The sequence below is a fragment of the Anolis carolinensis genome, chromosome 1, assembly GCF_035594765.1.
Source record: "Anolis carolinensis isolate JA03-04 chromosome 1, rAnoCar3.1.pri, whole genome shotgun sequence".
NCBI lineage: Eukaryota > Metazoa > Chordata > Lepidosauria > Squamata > Dactyloidae > Anolis > Anolis carolinensis.
In genome coordinates this window covers 95,177,190-95,198,313 of record NC_085841.1, presented here as the reverse complement: position 1 = coordinate 95,198,313, position 21,124 = coordinate 95,177,190, and the positions used below count along the sequence as shown (strand labels likewise).

Here is a 21,124-nt window from a genome sequence, read left to right as displayed (position 1 = left end):
GCTAGGTGTCTGACAACCTCCCTGTTCTTGTATCTTAGGCAAGCATACAGAACAGGGAATTTGAGTAAGCTCTATAAGCAACTCATCACAAACTATTTTGTGGGCTTGGTTTATCTTATCAAAACAAGGGCCGGAGTACTGTTTTGTGCATGTTTATGTACACCTACAAATGTAGAAGATGGGTGTGCATGCACATATACGGTGCACTTTGCACCTGGAGATGTGCATGCACATTTGGCTGCGTATTTGATTGCATAACGCTGTAATTCACTAAAGAGGCAATGTTGCATAACTGCTGCATAACCCCATAGATTATGCTTCATCACCCCCATGTAGGATTGTGGCCTTAGTGTGGCAAAGGTCTAATATCTAACCCAGTCATTTTGTACACTATTTGCAAAAAATACCTGGCTATGCCCTATGATTCTCTGTAATGAGTTTAAGGATGTATACAGAAGTTACATCTGGGGATCGATTTGAGACATATATTCAAAGTATGTGTGTTTGAGTAGTTTTCATTGGGGGCATGTGGTAACTGGTACATGGCAAAGGCACACAAGAAAGCTGCAATCACCACTGTTTTTGAAAAAGCCTGGGGAATTTACTGAAAGACACACATAGGCTTACTGTTAAGATCTGTTTTTGATGTAAAAAAAAAGAAGTGAAAGGTCATGTATTTTGTTTCAATCAGTGTGTCCACTCTGAAGTAATCTGCACTTGCACTAGCCAAAGCACTGTTTGCCTTTTGTCTAACACTTCACTCTCCTGCTCTCCCTAGCTCCACAAAGATTCTTAATCCCCCAAAGAGAAGATCTTAAGCACTTTGCACTGTCCCGAAAACCTCGGCTTCCTAAAAAAACATTATTTATTAAGTGTCTGCTTTCCCGTTGCCATGGAGAAGGTGCAGTACATGACCCGCTCTGCTCTGAGGAGAGCCTCAACTATTGAGGTCAACCCACAAACCCGCCAAAGGCTTCAGGAGCTCTTTATAAATTTTTGCCTAATCTTAATATGCCTCTTGCTTATCTGCATCATTGTGATGCTTCTCTGAAGCCCAGCATGTTTGATTCATCTTCACTCCATTATGAAATGGAAACAGCACGCCAAAGGGGGAAAAGAACCAAGCAAGAATCTTCCAGAACAAGGACATGCTTGCAAGGAAGTCCAGCATTTGGGCTAAGCAATGTCTCATCAGCTGCACAGTTCACTTATTAGCCATTGTAACAGAATTAAAATCACCTGTACTGGACAGCAATTTTGACACCTACTGTCACAAGGCTATGCATGAGCTAAATCTTACTTGCCCTGCTAAAAAGGAAGTCTTCTGTGAAAGCTGCAGTCCACTGTGTTTGGTTTGTTTGTTTTACTTGAATTGATGTGTTAGTAAAAATAGCTATAAAATGTTTAGTAGAAACTATAAATTTTTGTAAATCTGAACAATGAATACACTAAAGTCAGCCACGAATGAACTATTAAAAGGTATACTATATATTCTAGAAAAACCTTTGAGCAATCTGTTTTAAGAATGTGACTATCTTGATTTTGAATTCAAGCTGTTAACAATTTTGTTCGATTATATTTTTAACAGAAACTGAAAATAATGTTAAACATCTGAAAAATAACAATATTACAGTGAAGTTGATTATTCACTTTAATCTATCATCAATTGTTCTCAAATTAAGAACCAGGACCGAGATTGTGCTCAAACATTATTATAGCTTTATGTTACTTGCAAAATCAGATATTCCCTTTCAAAGTGTGGTAGTGAGAAACAGGTGAACAACATTACTAGATAACGTATAACAAGTAGAAATTTTAACATTGATTTTTATGGAGATGAAACCAAGCAATATATAGTAAAACTAACTCCCCAAATGTAAAACTGGAGACTGTATAAACAACCAAGTTAATAGGGTTGTTGTATGTCTTTCGGGCTGTGTGGCCATGTTCCAGAAGTATTCCCTCCTGATGTTTCGCCCACATCTATGGCAGGCATGCTCAGAGGTTGTGAGGTATGGATTCCAACCCTGTGATCCCGGCCATGAAAGCCTTCGACAACAAACCAAGTTAATGTTTTCTATTTCTGCAGAACTCAATAGCAGTTAAACCAAAAAACTATTGCCAGTCCACAATGTCCCTTGCCCTTTGGTCACATCTTTTTGATTTGTCTCATAAAAGTGGAGTCCAAAGAACTTAATAAAACTGTAAGACCTTTATATTTCAGAAATGTAAAACACCATATTTACTTGAATCTAATGCTCACCTTTCTGGGCTAAGTTGCATAGCCAAAAGTGAGGTGCGCATTAGATCTGGTGGCATGTTAAAATCGCACACCTAAACCCACCTGTGCCCATCCAACAGGCCAAGGCTTCCCAACTAGTTTCATTCAGGAGGCCTTCAAAATCTCCCTCTTGGTTTTTAAGGCCTTGTGAATGAAGCCTTAGATGGGAATGGCTTCCTTTGCCTACAAGCCATTCTGAGGCAGACAGCAGAATGGCCAGCAAGGAGGGGGAAACCATGTATTACTTTTTTTTTTTTTTGCAATGTGCACCTTGAAAATTGATGTGCACATTACAATCAATGGAGCATTATCATTATACTCAAGTAAATATGGTAATTTTGGATACATTTTATTAAATAAAAAAGAGATGTACAAAGAAAGTCACACATAGCCAGTGATGTGGGGGAACAAAATCTGAGGCTATATTTTTCTTTGGAAAATCTCTCATATCAAATATTTATATTCCAATTTCCCTAATCAAGAGAAGTCTGAATGAGTTTACTGTTAATCACTCATGTCAGATGGACTAATATAGCATATGATGATCCAGTTATTCTTTGGAGGGGACAAGTATTTACAAGCCCTAGCACTGAGAGGACTAAACTGACAAACGAATGCAATGCTAAGCTTGTTACTGATGAATTTGTAAAATTTCCACTCTCTTAACATGGTTAGGGAATATAAATTAAACTACACATTTTTTTTCTAACCTCAATCTTGGTTAAAGCTAAGGCAATGAACTTAATGATAAGTTAATATTAACTGAATTTACTACTAGCCAAAGCTTTGGAAAAAAAATCAAATCCTGATTCATTTAAATCGCGATGGTTATCTCAAATATAAGTCCAACTGCTGCTAAGGACAGTTCATGCCAAGGAGGGGGAAGTAATGGGGGTAAAAGAAGTATATGATGGAGTAGTCAACTTCCTTAACAACAGTCAAGGGAATGAGACTATCAGAAGTACATTAATCTATTATGCCTTCTCATAACCAAGCCAGTTAGTGGTATCACTTGGTCAGCTGAATGCATGAAAAATCCATTCTCAGATGAAAGTTCTCCAATATATATGTGTGTATTGATAGCATTAAAACTCTATCATAGACCGAATCTTATCACTTTTATTAGTATTCATATAATCATTTTTAACTGTATATGGATATGTTATCGCTTTTATTGATGTGATAAGAAGAATGTCTAATAGTTTATATGATCAAAGCTGTTAAATATGATAAGAAAATTTTCTTCATATAATTATGTTACATATGAACTGTTTCTGCCTTGTTGAAAGATAACCATTTGTTCCTAAAATAAAGATGAAGGCTAATTGATTAACAAGATGCTTTGGGGTTATTTCACAACATTTTAATTTTAAGTAGAAAATAAATTCAATATAACTTTGTAAATTAAAAAATTAGTTTGATAATTTTCCAAGCAAAATTGGAAGCAGACCTTTTTGAGGCTTGGGAAGGGGGGTCATATAAGGCTCCCAGATCCTGGAAAATTACTTGTGGCCATCTGTGTCTTCTATGTTATCAACAAAAAGACAAGAGCTAGAAACAGGAAGATACTTCTCAATAGCCAAGATTATCTGATGAAGGTTTTGAGAAAATATCTTGCTCTGAATCAAAATACTCCACCTTTCCACTACAAATTAGCTAATATAAACAGGTGTCATCAAATCTTGGTTCTGACTTGGAAGCCAAGTAAGAACTTACTGATTGTCTCCACACTAACATCTTTAGCACAATCCTATAGATTTTTATGTAGATTTTAGCTCTACTATATTATACAAGATTTAATTCAAAATAACAACATGGGATTATAACCTCATAGATCTCCCTCAATTGGGTTCTTGTTTTTCAGGTCCATACTTTTATAGCTGTAGTAGAGGTTGAGTCTAAAGATGGAAGAAAAGACTGGGGCTTAATTTGACAGTGAACATGAAATGTGTCTCTCAGCCAATCTCTATCAAAATGTCAAGTCCAAGCTTCCTTCAAGAATTAGACACTGGGTTGGAGATTCAACCACCTCTGTTGTTCACCACCAAAGCAGCTGATTCTAGTCTTCCCTTCTGAAACCAGAATGAAAAACATTTCAAGATTGCCCATCTGAAACTGGGGAGGGAATGGCCATTCACTATCCCTCACAAGCTCATTCAGCCCCATTCCAAGGTATATGATAAAAAGGAAGGTCTGGTCCTCTTTGATAATGGACAACTTGTCAAAGTGAGTGTGACAACTGGAAATATGGACAGGTGAATAAACCTGAAATGTGACATGGAGACAGAAGCAAACACAACAGCAGATATCTACAGAGGAACAGTCACTTTTTAGACACATGAATTAACTTTATATACTAAATTTAGTTAATTTTTAGTTGGTTAGTTTGGCTTTTTCCCAAGGTGGCTCCTGAAGACAATCAAACACATTCACAATAAAATTTTAAACTGATTAAAATTAAACAATTAAATGTTCTCTGAATAGTCAATGTTATTTAAGAATGACAGGAGATTCAAATAACTAAAAACTTCTGGGACACTTATGTATTATTATTAAAATTAAAAATATGTATTTCAGCACACAATGATAAAAATATGGAATTATTCTATTCATTGCAAAAAATAAACAACATAAGTAAACAACCTGCTACCTTATCAAATGTACCCACCAATATTTGTTACCACATGCTACTGAATTCTCTGTATCTTTTTACTCAAGGCTCATGTTTTGTTTTTAGTGCTATATAAAATTGGCTTTAACCTCTGTTGCTCATCAGGCATTTTCTCTTAGGTGAATGCCAAGACAGGAGTCGAGTATTGAAGATGTGATATTCAAAACTGGCAACCTCAATCTACTGCTACTGAAATTGAGCAAAGCAAAAAACTACAATTAAGTCTTCTGTTCAAGCTATTCTTCAAAATGGATCTTACTACAAATAGAGGTCTCAACCTATTACTTAATTTCCTGCTTATTTTCTTGGTTCTTGTTGTCATGTACATCCTTGTGAAGTTGATGTGAATTTCTGGTCGAAGACTTTGCCATGACAACTTGAACCTTTAAAGTACAAAACAAGTAAAAACTGGAAAACCCCGCAACCCAATAACCTGCTGATCGAGGAAGCTTTTTTAAAAAGATAAATTAAGAATAAGAATTTGTTGGTGTGCATTTTTATACCAAGACAGACTAAGAATACAGTGTAGAAAAGCGACACCTTCATGTTTTGGAATTAAAATAACAAGCCACTCCAGTGACCTATATTTAAGTATCTACTGTTCGAAAAGTGGATTGTGGACTTCAGCGCTACAACATTTCAAGCAGAACAGGGAGGAAAAAAACAACGCAAGAACTGCATCGCCACAATCTGAAAAACAGTGGAAGAATAGAGGAAACAGCAAGCATGAAATATCTATCAGAAGAAGATAATTATAAAGTAGAGTCTCACTTATCCAACATAAACGGGCCGGCAGAATGTTGGATAAGTGAATATGTTGGATAATAATGAGGCATTAAGGAAAAGCCTATTAAACATCAAATTAGGTTATGATTTTACAAATTAAGCACCAAAACATCATGTTATACAACAAATTTGACAGAAAAAGTAGTTCAATACGCAGTAATGCTATGTAGTAATTACTGTATTTACGAATTTAGCACCAAAATATCATGATGTATTGAAAATATTGACTACAAAAATGCATTGGATAATCCAGAACATTGGATAAGCGAGACTCTACTGTATAAAGAAAAGTGCAATCTCCTGTAATTTTTACCTGGTGGGAGGGGAGGGCAAATAGTAATTACAGAATGTACAGAAAAAGACTTAATGCCAACAAGTAGACATGCTCATTCAGAAGCAGGCCTCTCACAGCATGCAGTGCTAAGCTTTACTCATATATACTAGGGGATAAAGCCCACTAAACACAAGTGAAACTTGCTATGTATATCTATATATAAGTCTAGAAAAACTGTGATTTTCCATGAGTCAATAACTACTGTGCTGAACTGTTGTTTTTTAAGAACCATCCCCTTCTCTTGAGTGCAATGGTGAAAAGCAAAAGCTTAGAACATACAAGGAGAACCTAAAAGAAACATCTAACCTCCCTATTCTCTTGGCAATGCCATTTCTGACTTTTTTGAGTACCTGGCAGATAAAATGGTGGTAACAGTGATTCTTAGACATGTCTCAAAGAAATACCAAGAGAGGAAAGGTGCTTCTTTTAGGTTCTCCTGGGATGGACTAGGTTGTCTTCTTTCATCTCACTAAAAGCAAAAATAGCCCCCTTTATACAAGAGTTAATACAGCACCTTAACTTTTATCAAAAAAGAAACCATCACCTTCTCTGAGTAGACTGATGAAAAGCCTTTTTAATGCCTGGATGGGAAAATGGCAGTAGTGGTGGCCAGGGGCAACTGGCTTCGAGGAGACATTGGTGCTTTCCTGTCCCTGTGGAATGACTTTTCCATGGGTCACATCAAAATCCATAATTTTGGCATCAAAATAGGTCTTCAACTTCTCTATTAGTATACAGTATATGGTGCTTACAAACAAACAAACATGAAAATGATTTTAAGAGGATATGTATATTCCACAATAGCATGTTAATTATGACATGTTTGGGAGACTAACAGACTATCCTCTTAATGACATACACATTAAGTTATTCGTATCCTTACGTCATAAATGTAAGCCCACACTCCAAATCTAGGCCATTCCCTCTATTGATTTTCAGATCAATTTTAACTCCGTCTGTAGCTTCATAGGCCTTCCAAGCTAGAAGATAGTATTTTACAGAGTACACATTACAGTGGGTGTACTTAAATAGTTCTTTTCTATTTGTTGCTCTTTGATTTGATGTAAATATAGACGTGTAATGACTATTTTAAACAAATATTTTTTAAAATTCTGAATGCAGATGTCTCCTACACTAAAATACTACTACTTAGCCTTCTTATTAGTTTTGTTTACAGATCTGTCTTGCTCAGAAAGCTCAGTGAAATTACTAGACAAGTTTTATATGCTGTGTCACTGGACATACTTGTGAGATATGTATGCTTACATGCCCACCCTAGGGGAATGGTGATCTTCAAAAATAGAATGACTAGTTAGGCTTGTTAGATTAAATGGAATATTGCATGAAACTCCAGTAATCTTATGTTACAGAATGCAAAACCCTCAGACGCCACATGCAGTATTATCTGGAAAACAGCTACACGGATTCATAATCATTTCCAAAATTATCAGCCAGAAGTAACAACAACAAAAATTGGATAATCTGTTTTAGATTATGCAGAACCCAATTATACACTTTTGGATCTCAGAGGTCTGTGTATCCTCCTGTAGCTCCCATGTAGCATAAAATGCTGCACTGGAAGGCTGAGAAACCATCAGCAAATTTTGGGCAGAACAATGTAGTAATAGGGTGAAGGGAAGAAAGTCTTAGTTCTGCTGCCATGAGATACTTAAGTATACTGTTGAATCGTGGCCACATTCATTTATAAAACCGCCACGTTTCACAAAATTGAGGTATTTTTGCACCTAATCCTTTAACACCAGAAGCATGACAAAACTCTGGATGCATACAATAAAGACCCAAACATTCCCCATTGCCCAAGCTTGAAATCATTTTACTGGTGTGTTGAACTCTTTTAAAAATTTCACATTTACATAGGAGATGTCATCTTCCTAAAAACATCCTCAGACTTTATCATTCTTATGGTTTTTGTTTTAGTTCCCATGGTTTAATCTAGTTACCTGCTAAGGAATAATTAAAACCACTTAACTAGTTATTTATAAGCCACATTGTTTTGTCACTGTTCACTGCTGTGAAAAATGGAAAGGCCACTCTTAGCAGAAAACCTATACACACCCAAATATACAGGACAATTATCAAAATGTACTGCTGTCAACATAATTTACCAGTATTAAGAACTGCATCAGTTTAAAGATATAAAGATGTACCTAATCTTAATACATGAAAAAGTTGAATTTTATTAAAGAATGAAAATTAAGGTTATGTAATTCTTTCTTTCTTCTTATTGTTTTCTTCTCCACATCCAGAAATATATGAAAATAATTGAAAATTTTTATAGTTTTGCAAGCTCATGATTACATATAAGGGTAAATGCAGTCCCATTTTATTTCAACTAAAGCTTTTACAATATTTCAATTACAAGACTTTTACTTTAAATTAAAATCTTTAATATAGAACAACAGTTATGCACTAGAATAAATACTCGGGAGGACCACTGGTTTCACTTATTAATATATTGTTGGATGCATAAATGAATTTGAGGAAGTGGCCTGGAGTCCACAAAAGCTCATACTAAAATATGCCACAAGATTCCTCCTCCCCTCCATTCCATATTGAAGCAGACTTAACCAGGCTGTGCTCTTTAATAGTGTATTATGCAATTTCTTTTTCTATCCACTTGAGGGCAGTAAATGCTGCATTTAAATTCTTACCTGTACATGATGCTCACTTCCCGTTCTAAATTCTTCAAGCTGCTGTAATTGCCAAGAAGGTAAACTGTATGACTCCTCAGAAGATCTAGACTCGGGTGGATTTGTATGAAATTGTTCTGTAAGCCACCTCTGAGTCCTCTCAGAGGGCTGAATAGGAAGCCCGCTCACAGCCTGTGCCCCCAAAGTTATATATCCAGGATGGAAAGCCTCACAGTTTGATATAACAGGCTTGCTTTCAGGTAAGGCACTATAGGTCATGTCTAAGGCATGTCTCCTGTTTGAGGGATCAGGAACCCCCAAGTCTTCTTTGCTGCAACTTTCAAACTTGTATTTGCAGTCCAGGGTAGAACTTCTCATCTTCCCTGTTTCTCTGTCTTCAGTTTTGAGAACTTCCATACTACTGTGCAAGCAGCTTGTCCCATTTGTTCTTAATGGTGGTGACACAGTCTTGTCTCTTCCCATTTTTTCCATGCTGACCCTGTACTCTGCTGCATAAATGCCCCCATCCTGGCTACAGCTCACAGATGGGCTGAGCTTCGACAAAGATGACCATTTCCTTACAGGCCTCAAGTCCTTCATGTCAAGAGAGCTGTCCAGCATGCCCTGATGTGTACTTCCAGCGGACCTCAAAAGGCTCGTGCTCCATTTTGAACAGTCAGTCTTGAGAAGTTCCCGATGTTTGGAAAGCGAAGAACTGGCATTAGTCGGCATCACATGGGCAGTGGGAATTGAGACTAGGGAGCGGCTAGGCTTAAACGAGGAGGTACCACTTGAGGTCGAATGATCTGGGGAGAAAGATTTTCAATGTGTAAGTGAAGGTAGTGCTAACAAAAGCAAGCCAACATCACAGGCCACAATACACTATGTAACATGATTTTGTTCCTGGGTTATAAATGTAATTTCCTAATTGGTTTTATTATAAAAAATAGAAAAAGTTTATTCAATCAATTCAACATAGTTTGTGGCAGCCACAAAAACGAAGTTTCATAAGTATAACAACTACTTTCAAAGTAAGTACCTCACAATTAAACAGGAAATAACACCTTCAAACCAGAAACAGATTTTTTTTCAAATTTTGTTACATAGAAAGACCTGCAAGCACAGGTCAGAGCCAAGATTATTTACATTTACTGAATCTCTATTTTTCAGACATTAGCTAATTTAAATGAATCCTTTCATGACTCACATACAAAACAACCAACTGCCATCAATCTTAACTTTTTCTTCTACTACTACCATAGCAGCTGCAGCTTTTGGAGAGATATAAACAATATTTACAATATTTACTGTATCAATTCTTATATACTATTTTCCCCTGTTTATAGCTGCATGACTGGGCATTACTTGACTGCTGGGATATTTACTTCATTGACAGCTAAAAGTTGCACAAAATATCATTGATTAGATGGATATATGGTCATTTCCTTCCTAGTTGTAATATACACTAGCAAACCGCATTCTTCTATTCATAGGATCACAGGAGATGTTCAAATAGTTGTCCAGGATTAAGTAAAGTTTAGATCCTTGTGCTCACAGGCAGCCATCAGGAGCTGTTTCAAAAGGGCTCTTGGCCCCGTTACACTCCCCAAAATCCATTCTCCTGCACCCCAAAAACTGAACTGCCTTCCCCAGAAGCCTACAAAAACAATTTACCATTACAATACATTACAGGGCCCCTCTCCACTGTGTGTTACCAAAGAAAAGAAACTAAAGTGAACCAAATTTAAAAGTGAAATTCTAACCACCTGTAAACAGTTTTGGGAGGTTTAGGGGGCATTATTTGTGTCTCGTCCCCCGATGCATCTCTGACAATCTGTGCAGCCTCTGGAAGATTCTAGGGCAAAAATCTGACAATTAAACTGCAAACCCCAATAGTAGACAGTGATTTGGATCTTGAGTTGTAGTTGTACAAGAGGAAAACGCTTTCACTGGACCTCCAAGTTTTATCTTCACCTTAACACTACAACCCCACCCCACCCCTTCCCCAAACACACCAGAAGGCTTCCTGCATTGTCTGAAAGAGCCTCTGAAGATATCTTTATGGGCTGTAGAGAGCTAAAATGGGAACAGGGAGGTTTTATTTAATGGAACGTAAGTTAAGATCCAAACCTTTGTACCAGGGAAACTATGCAATATGCAGCAAATATAAAGTTACTGCCTTGGCTTTCAACACTCTGGCTCCATCTTGAATGTGAAATGTCAGTAGGCTGAGAGAAAAATCCCAATGTACCAATGTTCCTAGACAGACAAGCAAGTTAAAATTAACAAAGGTGAGGCAAAGGTTATGGGAATTTGAGTAGCAGCTCTCCTATGCCCAGCAACTGCTACTTTGCATCGGAGCCAGCAGACAAGCAAAAATAAGCAGCTAATCCTGGCATTAGAATCTTAGCCTTTACTATGGCACATGGCTCAACCTTCTCCCTAGCTATTCACGTTGCTCCAGCCTGCAAAGCTTTTTAAAAAGTCTTACCATTTCACTCTAATCATCATTCTGAAGTTACATTTGTGGCTTTTTAAAGAAACCAGAAGTGGGAAAACTACCATAGCTTCACGTGTTTTTGAATTTCAGCAATGGTGAGGAAACCTAGGAACTTCAGTTTAACAATATCTAAAGATTAAAAAGCCGCAGTATGGAAGATAACAGTTTAGCAGTACAACTTTCTACATGTTTAGCAAATCCCACTGAATTCAAGGTAAGTTTTATGTGGTAATACAATTCACTGAACTGAAGGGAACTTACGTCTGAGTACAATTGCTAAACAGCACTGCAAAAATTGTACTGGCATGGATTGCAGCTGAATGCTGAAACCTGCAGTTTTCTGTAATTAGTCTTGTTAGAGAAGAAACCAAAGCAGTTTTAGTGTGAATGTTAAACCATTTGAGAAGCACTGGATACCAATTAAAATAAAAGGTCATAGTTCAAAGTCCTTCTTCAGTTAAGACACCAAGGACATACAGAATATGGTTCTTTGTGCCCTGCAATACACTGATCTTTCTCAAAGTCACACATCCTGAAGTCTTTAGTGATTAACAGTTCCGCCAAATAAGCAGGGTGAAAGAGAGGATGTTAAACTTTAATTATTTTTTTGTTGATTAATCACATTGATCAATCAATTAAAGCTAGCAGCTTGTGCTTCTAACTAATGCATGGCACGGGGACAGCAACGGTCCTATTATGTTTGTTGGAACAGAGGCAATTCAGATATGTTACATGCATTGTTTGTAAGTTTAATTTCTAATGCTCCATCTATTCAGCCATAATTAAATGAATGCCCTTGAGAAAATGGGCAAGTGTACACTTGGCTGATTTTCCTCTAATTGAACTCCAAACATACAAGACAGTGAAGATGTTTCTATTCAAAGAGCTGTTTGCCAACATTCAGACTAATAAATATTTGGTTACAGGCTTCTATTTTGCTTCAGTTCAAGATGAGTATTCCTGCCACATAATTTCAAGGGAGGAGATACTTTACGATTTCTCTATTCCTGTTTTTAAGTCATATAATGTAGAATTTACAACAAAATGTACTGGTAATTTTCAAACTGAATAGAGATTATTTGTTATTTTAATGCACACAATCAATTATCAAGAAAGAATGTCTCAAAAAATATCTCCCAAAGAATGTATCTGGTTTGGAATTATGCAAACCAATGGAAAAAGATGGGACCGCCTGTCCACACTGTGTAAATCAGAGATCAGTGTTCGGAGGCAACTGTATCCTCTATTTCACCATCACCCTCTGGAGATTATGACTAGCAGCAATAGTGTACAAGGTTGCTGTAAAACTATCAGATGTTCTAAATCAAAAAACACAACATAAACATAAACACAACTAGTCCATTATGTTCTTCTTGTTCCAACTGGCTTTAATGTCAGAATGGAGAGGTACTGTGTATACTGATACCGCAACATTGCTGCATTCCCACAGTTTGGAAACAAGCTACAGACCGTCCCTGAGTTACAAACATCCAACTTAAAAAGACTCATAGTTGCAACTGGGGATGAGACATCAGGAAGTAAGAGAAATCCACTCCTAAGAAGGGAAATTCACTCCTGAAAGAGTTAACATGGGGGAAATGTGTCTCCATTGAAGCTTTATCACAATCCTTGTTTCAACAACAAGCCAAATTTTTCGCAATCCAATTAACACAGGGATAGAAATTTTCTGAATATGGGTATAGACAGCAAAACCAACACCTCAGGGGTGTTAATACTTCCCTATATTATCTAAAAGTTCGAGTTATGCTTTTAAGATGCACCTGTTCCTAACTACAAACAAATTCAACTTAAGAACAAATTTACGAACCTTTCTTGTTTGTAACCTGGGGACTGCCTCTGGTGTCATATGACAGAAATACTAACAGGATACAGAAGAGAAGGGAAAATATAGAATTATGACAGAACAGAGACCTAACTATTGTGAATTTATATAACACCCCTTAAATGCATTATGAACCATTAGATACATTTCCATCTCAGAAAAATACAATGAACCGCATTTTAATTTTGGAGAAGAGATGCATAAAAGTAGCACCATAAAGTGATGAGAAAATGACTTGTTGTAAAACATGATGTTTTGGTGCATAATTTGTAAAATCATATATAATTTGATGTTCACTAGGCTTTCCCTAAATCCCTCTTTATTATCCAACATTTTCGCTTATCCAACATTCTGCTGGCCCGTTTATGTGGGATAAGTGTGTTGTATGTCAACCTGTTGTTCCCACTGTAATGCCTAAACCTGAAGTTCATGAAGGAGCTAGAAGATGGCCAATGTTCAGATGAGAGTCCACGGAAAGAACTTTCACCAAATTCTGATAGTGACTCAGATTTAACTTAACCTGATACAATTTTAAATCATGTCAAAAGCAACTTGAGAACATACTGCAAGTTGCTTCTGGTGCTAGAGAATTGGCCATCTACAGAGACGTTACCCAGGGGACGCCTGGATGTGTTACCATCCTGCTGGGAGGCTTCTCTCATGTCCCCACAAGCTAGAGCTGACAGATGGGAGTTCACCCAGTCTCGTGGATTCAAACCACCAACCATCAGATCAGCAACCCAACCTTCAGGTCAGCAGTCCAGCCGGCACCAGGATTTAACCCATTGCGCCACCGCAGCTCCTTGCCTGATACAATGAAGACCAGCCACAACTATCCTTGCCAAGTAAACCCTCTTGCAATGCCCAGTATTTCACTAAATATGTATCAAAGATAAATGCGAGATGTAAATACAATCAGCTTCTTTGACCACCTGTCCAGAAACATTAAATCATTCAGCCTCGTACAAAACCTCTTCTGCAAAATGCTACTCGTTATTTTACCCCTTAGTTCTTAAATGAAGGGAGTAGAAATATAAATGGAGCTATTTTACACAGTGCTACATCTGACCTGATTTTATGGCACCTAATAGTAACAACAAATCCTTTATTGCAATGGCATCTGGTCTACAGCAAAGCTGTAATAAAACATCTGATATATGCATAAACACATACCCAATGAAGAGAAACATACAAGTAGTGATTTTCTGATGCCTGAATGCTTTTCGCCATTATTCATGAAGAGAGTTAAATGGGTAATACACCAAAACAATTTGCACATGACAAAAGGGTACAAGTGATCTGATAAATCAAAGAAAAAGGTTAGTAACAAGACGATGTGATATTTTTTAAAAGCAAGGTGTAGCAGAAATACTACAAATCAAATAATGTGTTTATAAGGAATCCACAAGACAAACAAACAGAAAGAAATGTTCTGATCAGAGATATAATACTAGATTAGATTTCAGACAAACAAGGGCTCAGAAGCATAACCTTAAATCGTATGTTTATTGTTTAATAATGCGGCCCTTCTACTGTATAGGATGAAGAAGAAAAAAGTCCAGCAGATCCAAATACATGGTTGTTAGAAACTGTGGCAGGAAGAATGGTCAGAAGTATGGAGTTAGCTTTGTTCAGATGACTACCAATAGACTACAATTCCCATCTATTGCATATAAGATATCTTGAGCCAGCAAATCTGTGGCCCTTGAGAAGGTGATCAATTACTAGTCTCATTATTATTGGTCAGGTTTGCTAAGGCTGATGAGAAATACAGACCACATGTTCTCTTGCCCAGATCTATGTTAGTGGACATTCAAGGAAATATTGCATCAAATAATAATTGTTTTCATTTGTGACTAAAAGCAGCAAAGCGTAATTCTGGTCCCCAATACTGAAATCCATACTGAGATCTACCACTATGTCTTCATTTAAGCAACAGAACATACAGGCTACCAAAATCAGTAATAATAATTCACTATATACTGTTTCCGAGATAACTAGGCTTTAAATTTTTTCATAAAATGCTGAAACCTTCATTTTTGAAATGCAATTAACATTACAAACATTTACAATGTATAATCAATGAAAGTGCTGACCACTTAGAAGCTTTGCTGCAGAGGACAAGAAAACAAACCACTGCAGGTTTTGCCAATCCTGTTATAAAAGTATCGGTATGTTAATCCAATTTCAGCTCAAATGTTATTAGAGAGGTAAGCAGAGAAGATTACTGGCATCTAGCATTCTGGTGCTTTATAAAATGTAGCATAGTAGCTGGGTATGGGTTTGGATCATGAAATAATTTTAATTCAGTGACAACCAGTTGAAATTCAGCCTCTAATAACGTCCCTCTTAAGTTATGGGGACAAAGGACAATAAGATTATGTACTTTGCTTTACAATTAATACCAAGAATGTCTCAAAAACAATACTTTATTGAAATGTCTGAAATATATTTGTGAATTTTATGTTAGGCTGTATTCTTCTTCCTTATGACTTCCCATAAGCAGGTTTTGCTTTACTTGTGCTAATCTTGCAATTTAAGTGTGTGTGTGTATGTTCTTGTTGAGGCTGATGTATCATGCAAGCACAAATGTCAAAAACCAAGTACACCAGAGGCATACATCACTAAATATACACACAACAAAACTGCATACATTAAAGACACACAAACTTCTAATACAAAAGGTTTGCAAATCAAAAATCAATGGAGTTTGACTAAGCCAGCCACAGGACCCCATAGTCACAGGTACATAGAATTTCTTTCTTTATTACAGCCAATTCTATAGGCCATAAAGTTGTGCACTCAGCAGGCCATAAGCATGTGGCAAATCTTCATACAGACAATACTAACAAAAGTGGTCATTAATGGGAAGATGGGAAGAGAAGCACTGTTTCTCATATGGCCTGATGTAGCGAGATGGTATTTTGCCTATATGAACTATTAGCCTTGGGCAATGCACTGACACATTCAAATTGGCTTTACTATTCAGAAGCAAGAGAACACCAACTAAAATCAAACCTTTATAAATAATGCAAATGAGGATCAAAAAAACACACTGCTTTATATTTAATTCATAAGAACACCCCACCACACACAGTCATAAATTGACACGACCTACACATATGGGCGGGGAAAAACACAGAGCCTTCTTCCACATTGTAAAGGTTACCTGCATGAATTTTAAGCGAGGTAGAATTATTTCTGATTGTAAGAGTATGTTTCTGGTAGACTTCTCTAGCCTAAGTTTCAAAATTCTTTTGCCAGGCTATTAGTCTTGTCTGATGGTCAAAATATAAGGAACAGGGAATCCAGGAATATGTTGTGTATGTATGCGCCTTCAAGTTGCCTGTCGCATAAAGATGACCCCATGAATAGAGGAGAAAAAAAATCTTCCTGACCAACACTTCATACTTTGCACAGTATGTAGAAATCAGCTCTTTGTGTCTTCTGTAACCCCTTTGTACATCTGGTGTAATGTTTTGTTGTAGAGATAAGATTGAAAGGTGATGTAACTCTGAATATTCTTTGTTCTCAGAGGAATTAACGATTTTCCCAATATTTTCCATCCTGAAAAAGGAATAAGAAGATTTCTGTGCAGTCTTCAAGCACCATTTGTGTTTTGGGAATTCAGAAGTACTTGTAGGACTTTGTACATAAAATACAATTTCTACACAAAAGACTAAATCTTTTCTACACAAAAGACTTCCTGCCAGGAGAAGAAACATGCTGCTTCTAAAAAATTAAACAACTGTGTATTTTATGCAGATGAAAAGTGTGAGGAACCTTATATATCCCATTATTCTATGCCACAGTTTCTCCAGAATCAAAAAACAAATCTTATATTACTTCATCTCTAATACAATATACTGCTTGAAGTACAACTGAACTGTTAGGAATGTACTGTCAAATCTCCAAATGATAAAACTTGCCAAAGATGTTCTATTCCATGCACATCAAACAAAAACATTGTGCAAATCTTTGCTATTTGTCTTTTAGTTGCTTAAGTGGTGCCACTTTCAATAGCAATCCTATTTATTTAGATATGTATACTATGAAAAAACTGGGTCATATATTTACTTGAGATCAGTTCAACAAAGGCTTAGTGTGCAGCATTCCTAATGAATTTCCTGTGAAGTTAAGATCATCAAAAAAGGCATTCTAAGCAAGGTAAATCTACACCCATCCTCATTAGGTGTAAGCAGTGATTATCCAAAGGATTAGAGGTGCCCTTCTGCAAGTGAGGCAATGAACTCTGGAAAACTATGAAATTAATATTGCTGCATTAGAACATATGAAGCTGCTGTAATTTTAAACCTTTGATTATATCAATTACTCTACCAACTAGCAGCAAGATCCCACTGAATTTGTTGTAGTGACCACTGTAGTGACAAACAAATATTTAGTCAATAAACCAATGACATTTGGTTTTACAATAACAAGATCTAAAGCAAGGATAGATGTCATGTAGGTTGGAAGATACATGCGCCCTGGAGCCCCCAATCGTCTACACCAGAAAATAAAAGGACCATACTTCCAGAGTGCAGAATTTTCCTCTGAAACAAAGTGTCCCAACACATACACATTGTTTTAGCACACATAAAATAAAAGTAAAATAAGAAATGACCACTTCTACTTCGGCCATGAGGGGAATGGACCAGGGAGTGATGGGAAGTGGTTCTTGGATCTTCCAAGGTTACCCATCCTTGAACTGCACGCAGGAACCCTCAGTGGCGCAATGGGTTAAACCCTTGTGCCGGCAGGAATACTGACAGGCAGGTCAGCAATTTGAATCCGAGGAGAGCAGCTAAGCTCCCTTTGTCAGCTCCAGCTCCTCATGCATGGTAAAACATCAAACATCTGGGGGTAACCTGGCAACGTCCTTGCAAATGTTCAATTCTCTCACACCAGAAGCAACTTGCAGTCGCTTGTGATACACAAAAAAAACTACATGCAGGATACATTTGGGCCATCTTTGCTTTAAAATAAGTACCTCCATCTCACAACTAAGTACATACATACAAGCATGCTCTTTGTTTTGAAGCTCATCAGCAATTTCATGATTAATAACATACTTTAAAACCATTTTTGTTTTATTGTTACATTCTTTTTATTAAATATTAATTGGCAACTACTGTATTATAAATGAATAGGTAAAAAAGGAGGAAATGTGCCTCCAGATAAGTTGGGCAGAGTTGCAATGTGGCACTTTGATCCTTCAAATTTTCCAGCCCCAGTTATACAGAACTGAACCAATGTTCAAGGCAGTGGAGCCGTCGTTGTGTTAAAACCACACGTTATCGCGGAGGCAGGTACACCTCATTTTCCCTCCCAAAAGCAACTGAGAAAGGAATGGCCACTTCCAGCAATGCTTGTTACCTTAGTTTGTATTCTTGCCAAAAAAATGCTTCTGAGCTTATCTTATCTTATATTGAGACAGAAACTCTGAGGACTTTTGTGGAAATCTCGGAACAGCCTGGTCCTTTAACTGCTATAGGCCTTAGAATAGATTTTTAAAGCTTTACTCACAAATATTACTTGTGCAGTGGTTCTCAACCTGGGGTCCCCAGATGTTCTTGGCCTTCAACTCCTAGAAATCCTAACAGCTGGTAAACTGGCTGGAATTTCTGGGAATTGTAGGCCAAAAACATCTGGGGATTTCAGGTTGTGCTAGAGTATGGTATGAAAATGTCTATTTTTATATACATTCTAGCAATTTATTTGTGTAATTTTCTTATAATTTCTGTGATAGCTTTACTAGCTTATTTTATTATACTGGTATATACTTTCAGGAAGCACATTATGAACCCACAAATTCATGCAGTGTGTGCGCGTGTGCGCGTAAAAAGCATATTCTTCTTGCTTCTTTTTTCTATTCATATTCAGATCTCTTTATCAGATTCAATTTTTACATTGGATTTGTTTGTTTTTTAAAAAAAATAAACCTAAGTGGTTTGGCATGACAGTTGTACATTCCTTTAATTGGTTGATTGCTACAATTAAAACACCAATGGATCACTCTAATGATAATAATAATAATAATAATAATAATAATAATAATAATAATAATAATAACAACTTTATTTTTATACCCCGCCTCTATCTCCCCAAAGGGGACTCAGGGAGGCTTACATGGGGCCAAGCCCGAATAAAAACAATAGCAATATAAAACACAAGAGACAAAAAACATGCACAATTATAAAAATTTAAACATTAGCCAATAAAAACAAATGACAAGAACTAATAAAAACATGGATTAAAACGGAGAGGTTGTAAAAGTAGACTGGGTAAGGTGCACCATATAAATATTGTAAACACGAGGTGACTGATAAAGTGCTGCAAATTCTTGGAAGTGCAAACTGGGATGGGAATAGATCCTGTGTCTATATCAAGTTGACATAGGTAAAAAGTGCAAACCGGTACAAGAATGGTCACACATACAGATTGCTATGGGGATGAGCAATCTTTATCTAAAGGCCTGAGTAAAGAGCCAGGTTTTCAAGCTCTTTCTGAATGCTACCAGGGTGGGGGCTTTCCTGATTTCCCTGGGGAACGAGTTCCAGAGCCGAGGGGCCACCACGGAGAAGGCCCTCTCCCTCGTCCCCACCAACCGCACTTGTGATGGAGGTGGGACGAGAGGAGGGCCTCCCCCAACGAACAAAGAGATTGTGCAGGTTCGTAGGGGGGAAGGCGATCACTAAGGTAGGAGGGTCCCAAATCGTTGAATTGGGTCCGGAAGGTGAACGGCAGCCAGTGGAGTTCCTTAAGCAGGAGGGTTGACCACTCCCTATAGTTAGCTCCAGTTAGAAGCAAGGCTGCCGAACGTTGGACTAGTTGGAGTTTCCAGGCCGTCTTCAAGGGCAGCCCCACGTAGAGTGCATTGCAATAGTCCAGTCTAGAGGTAACTAAGGCATGGATCACCATGGCCAGATCAGACTTCACGAGGTGAGGTCGCAGTTGGCGCACGAGTTTTAATTGTGCAAAGGCCCTCCCGGCCACCGCCGACACCTGAGCATCAAGCGTCAGCGCTGAGTCCAGGAGGACCCCCAAACTGCGGACCTGTGCCTTCAGGGGGAGTGTGACCCCGTCAAGCACAGGTAGCCACCCAATACCACGATCGGACATACGACTGACCTGGAGGACCTCTGTCTTGTTGGGATTAAGCTTCAGCTTATTTGCCCTCATCCAATCCATCACAGCCGCCAAACACTGGTCCAGTACCCGAGGGGCTTCCTTGGAGTTCGGTGGAAGGAGTAGTAGAGTTGGGTGTCATCTGCATAGAGATGGCACCGCACTCCAAAACTCCGGATGACCTCTCTCAGCGGTTTCATGTAGATGTTAAAAAGCATGGGGGACAGAATGGAACCTTGCGGTACCCCACAGGTCAATGGCCAGGGGTCCAAGTAGGTGTCCCCCAGCTTCACCAACTGGGAACGGCCCTCCAGGAAGGACTGGAGCCACTGCAGAGCAGTACCCCCAAGGCCCATCCCAGAGAGCCGTCCCAGAAGGATACCATGGTCGATGGTATCGAAAGCTGCTGAGATGTCCAAGAGAACCAGTAGGGTCACACTCCCCCTGTCCAGTTTCCTGCGGAGGTCATCCACCAAGGCGACCAAAGCCGTCTCAGTACTGTGACCAGGTCTAAAGCCGGACTGCGATGGGTCCAGAAAATCGGTGTCATCCAGGAAACCCTGGAGTTGCGAGGCAACCACCCGCTCCAGGACCTTGCCCAAGAAAGGGAGGTTCGAGATTGGTCTGTAGTTGTTTAGAATGGTCGAATCAAGGGAGGCCTTCTTCAATATGGGCCTCACTATGGCCTGTTTGAGGACAGATGGAAATTTGCCTTGATCCAAAGAGGCATTAATTATCATCACAAACCACTCTACCAACCCTCCTCTGGCCGATTTAATTAGCCACAAGGGGCAAGGATCTGCGGAGCAAGTGGTCGCTCTCACCGCCCCAAGGATCCTGTCCACATCATCCGGGTGAACAAGCTGAAACGAATCCCACAAGTTCGAACAGACAGGTGCCTCAGTTACCTCTTTTGGCATTGCAACAAAA

The 21,124-nt window shown here is 38.1% G+C and overlaps 2 protein-coding genes across 9 annotated transcripts in view; one reads left to right on the top strand and one right to left on the bottom strand.

The window, feature by feature from the left end:
• cep85l (centrosomal protein 85 like) overlaps positions 1–21,124 on the bottom strand; it is a 146,191-nt gene that overhangs the window by 79,892 nt on the left and 45,175 nt on the right. For both annotated transcript variants that reach the window (XM_008120324.3, XM_003215594.4), the window contains exon 3: positions 8,745–9,529. In XM_008120324.3, the coding sequence (XP_008118531.2) occupies positions 8,745–9,529 (785 nt within the window). The remainder of the gene's footprint in view (positions 1–8,744; positions 9,530–21,124) is intronic.
• The window catches only part of pln (phospholamban), a 30,121-nt gene that overhangs the window by 5,812 nt on the left and 3,185 nt on the right, over positions 1–21,124 (top strand). Inside the window, exons 2-3 of one of the 7 annotated variants that reach the window (XR_010005749.1) lie at positions 5,072–16,485; positions 16,602–16,616. Coding sequence is in view for 1 of the 7 variants with exons in the window: in XM_008120304.3 (XP_008118511.1) it covers positions 893–1,051 (159 nt within the window). In the remaining 6 variants the exon portion in view is untranslated. Of the gene's footprint in view, positions 1–778; positions 3,618–5,057; positions 16,486–16,601; positions 16,617–21,124 lie in introns of those variants that run through there. The other 6 variants (XR_010005750.1, XR_010005748.1, XR_010005751.1 and 3 more) reach the window with 6 other exon arrangements.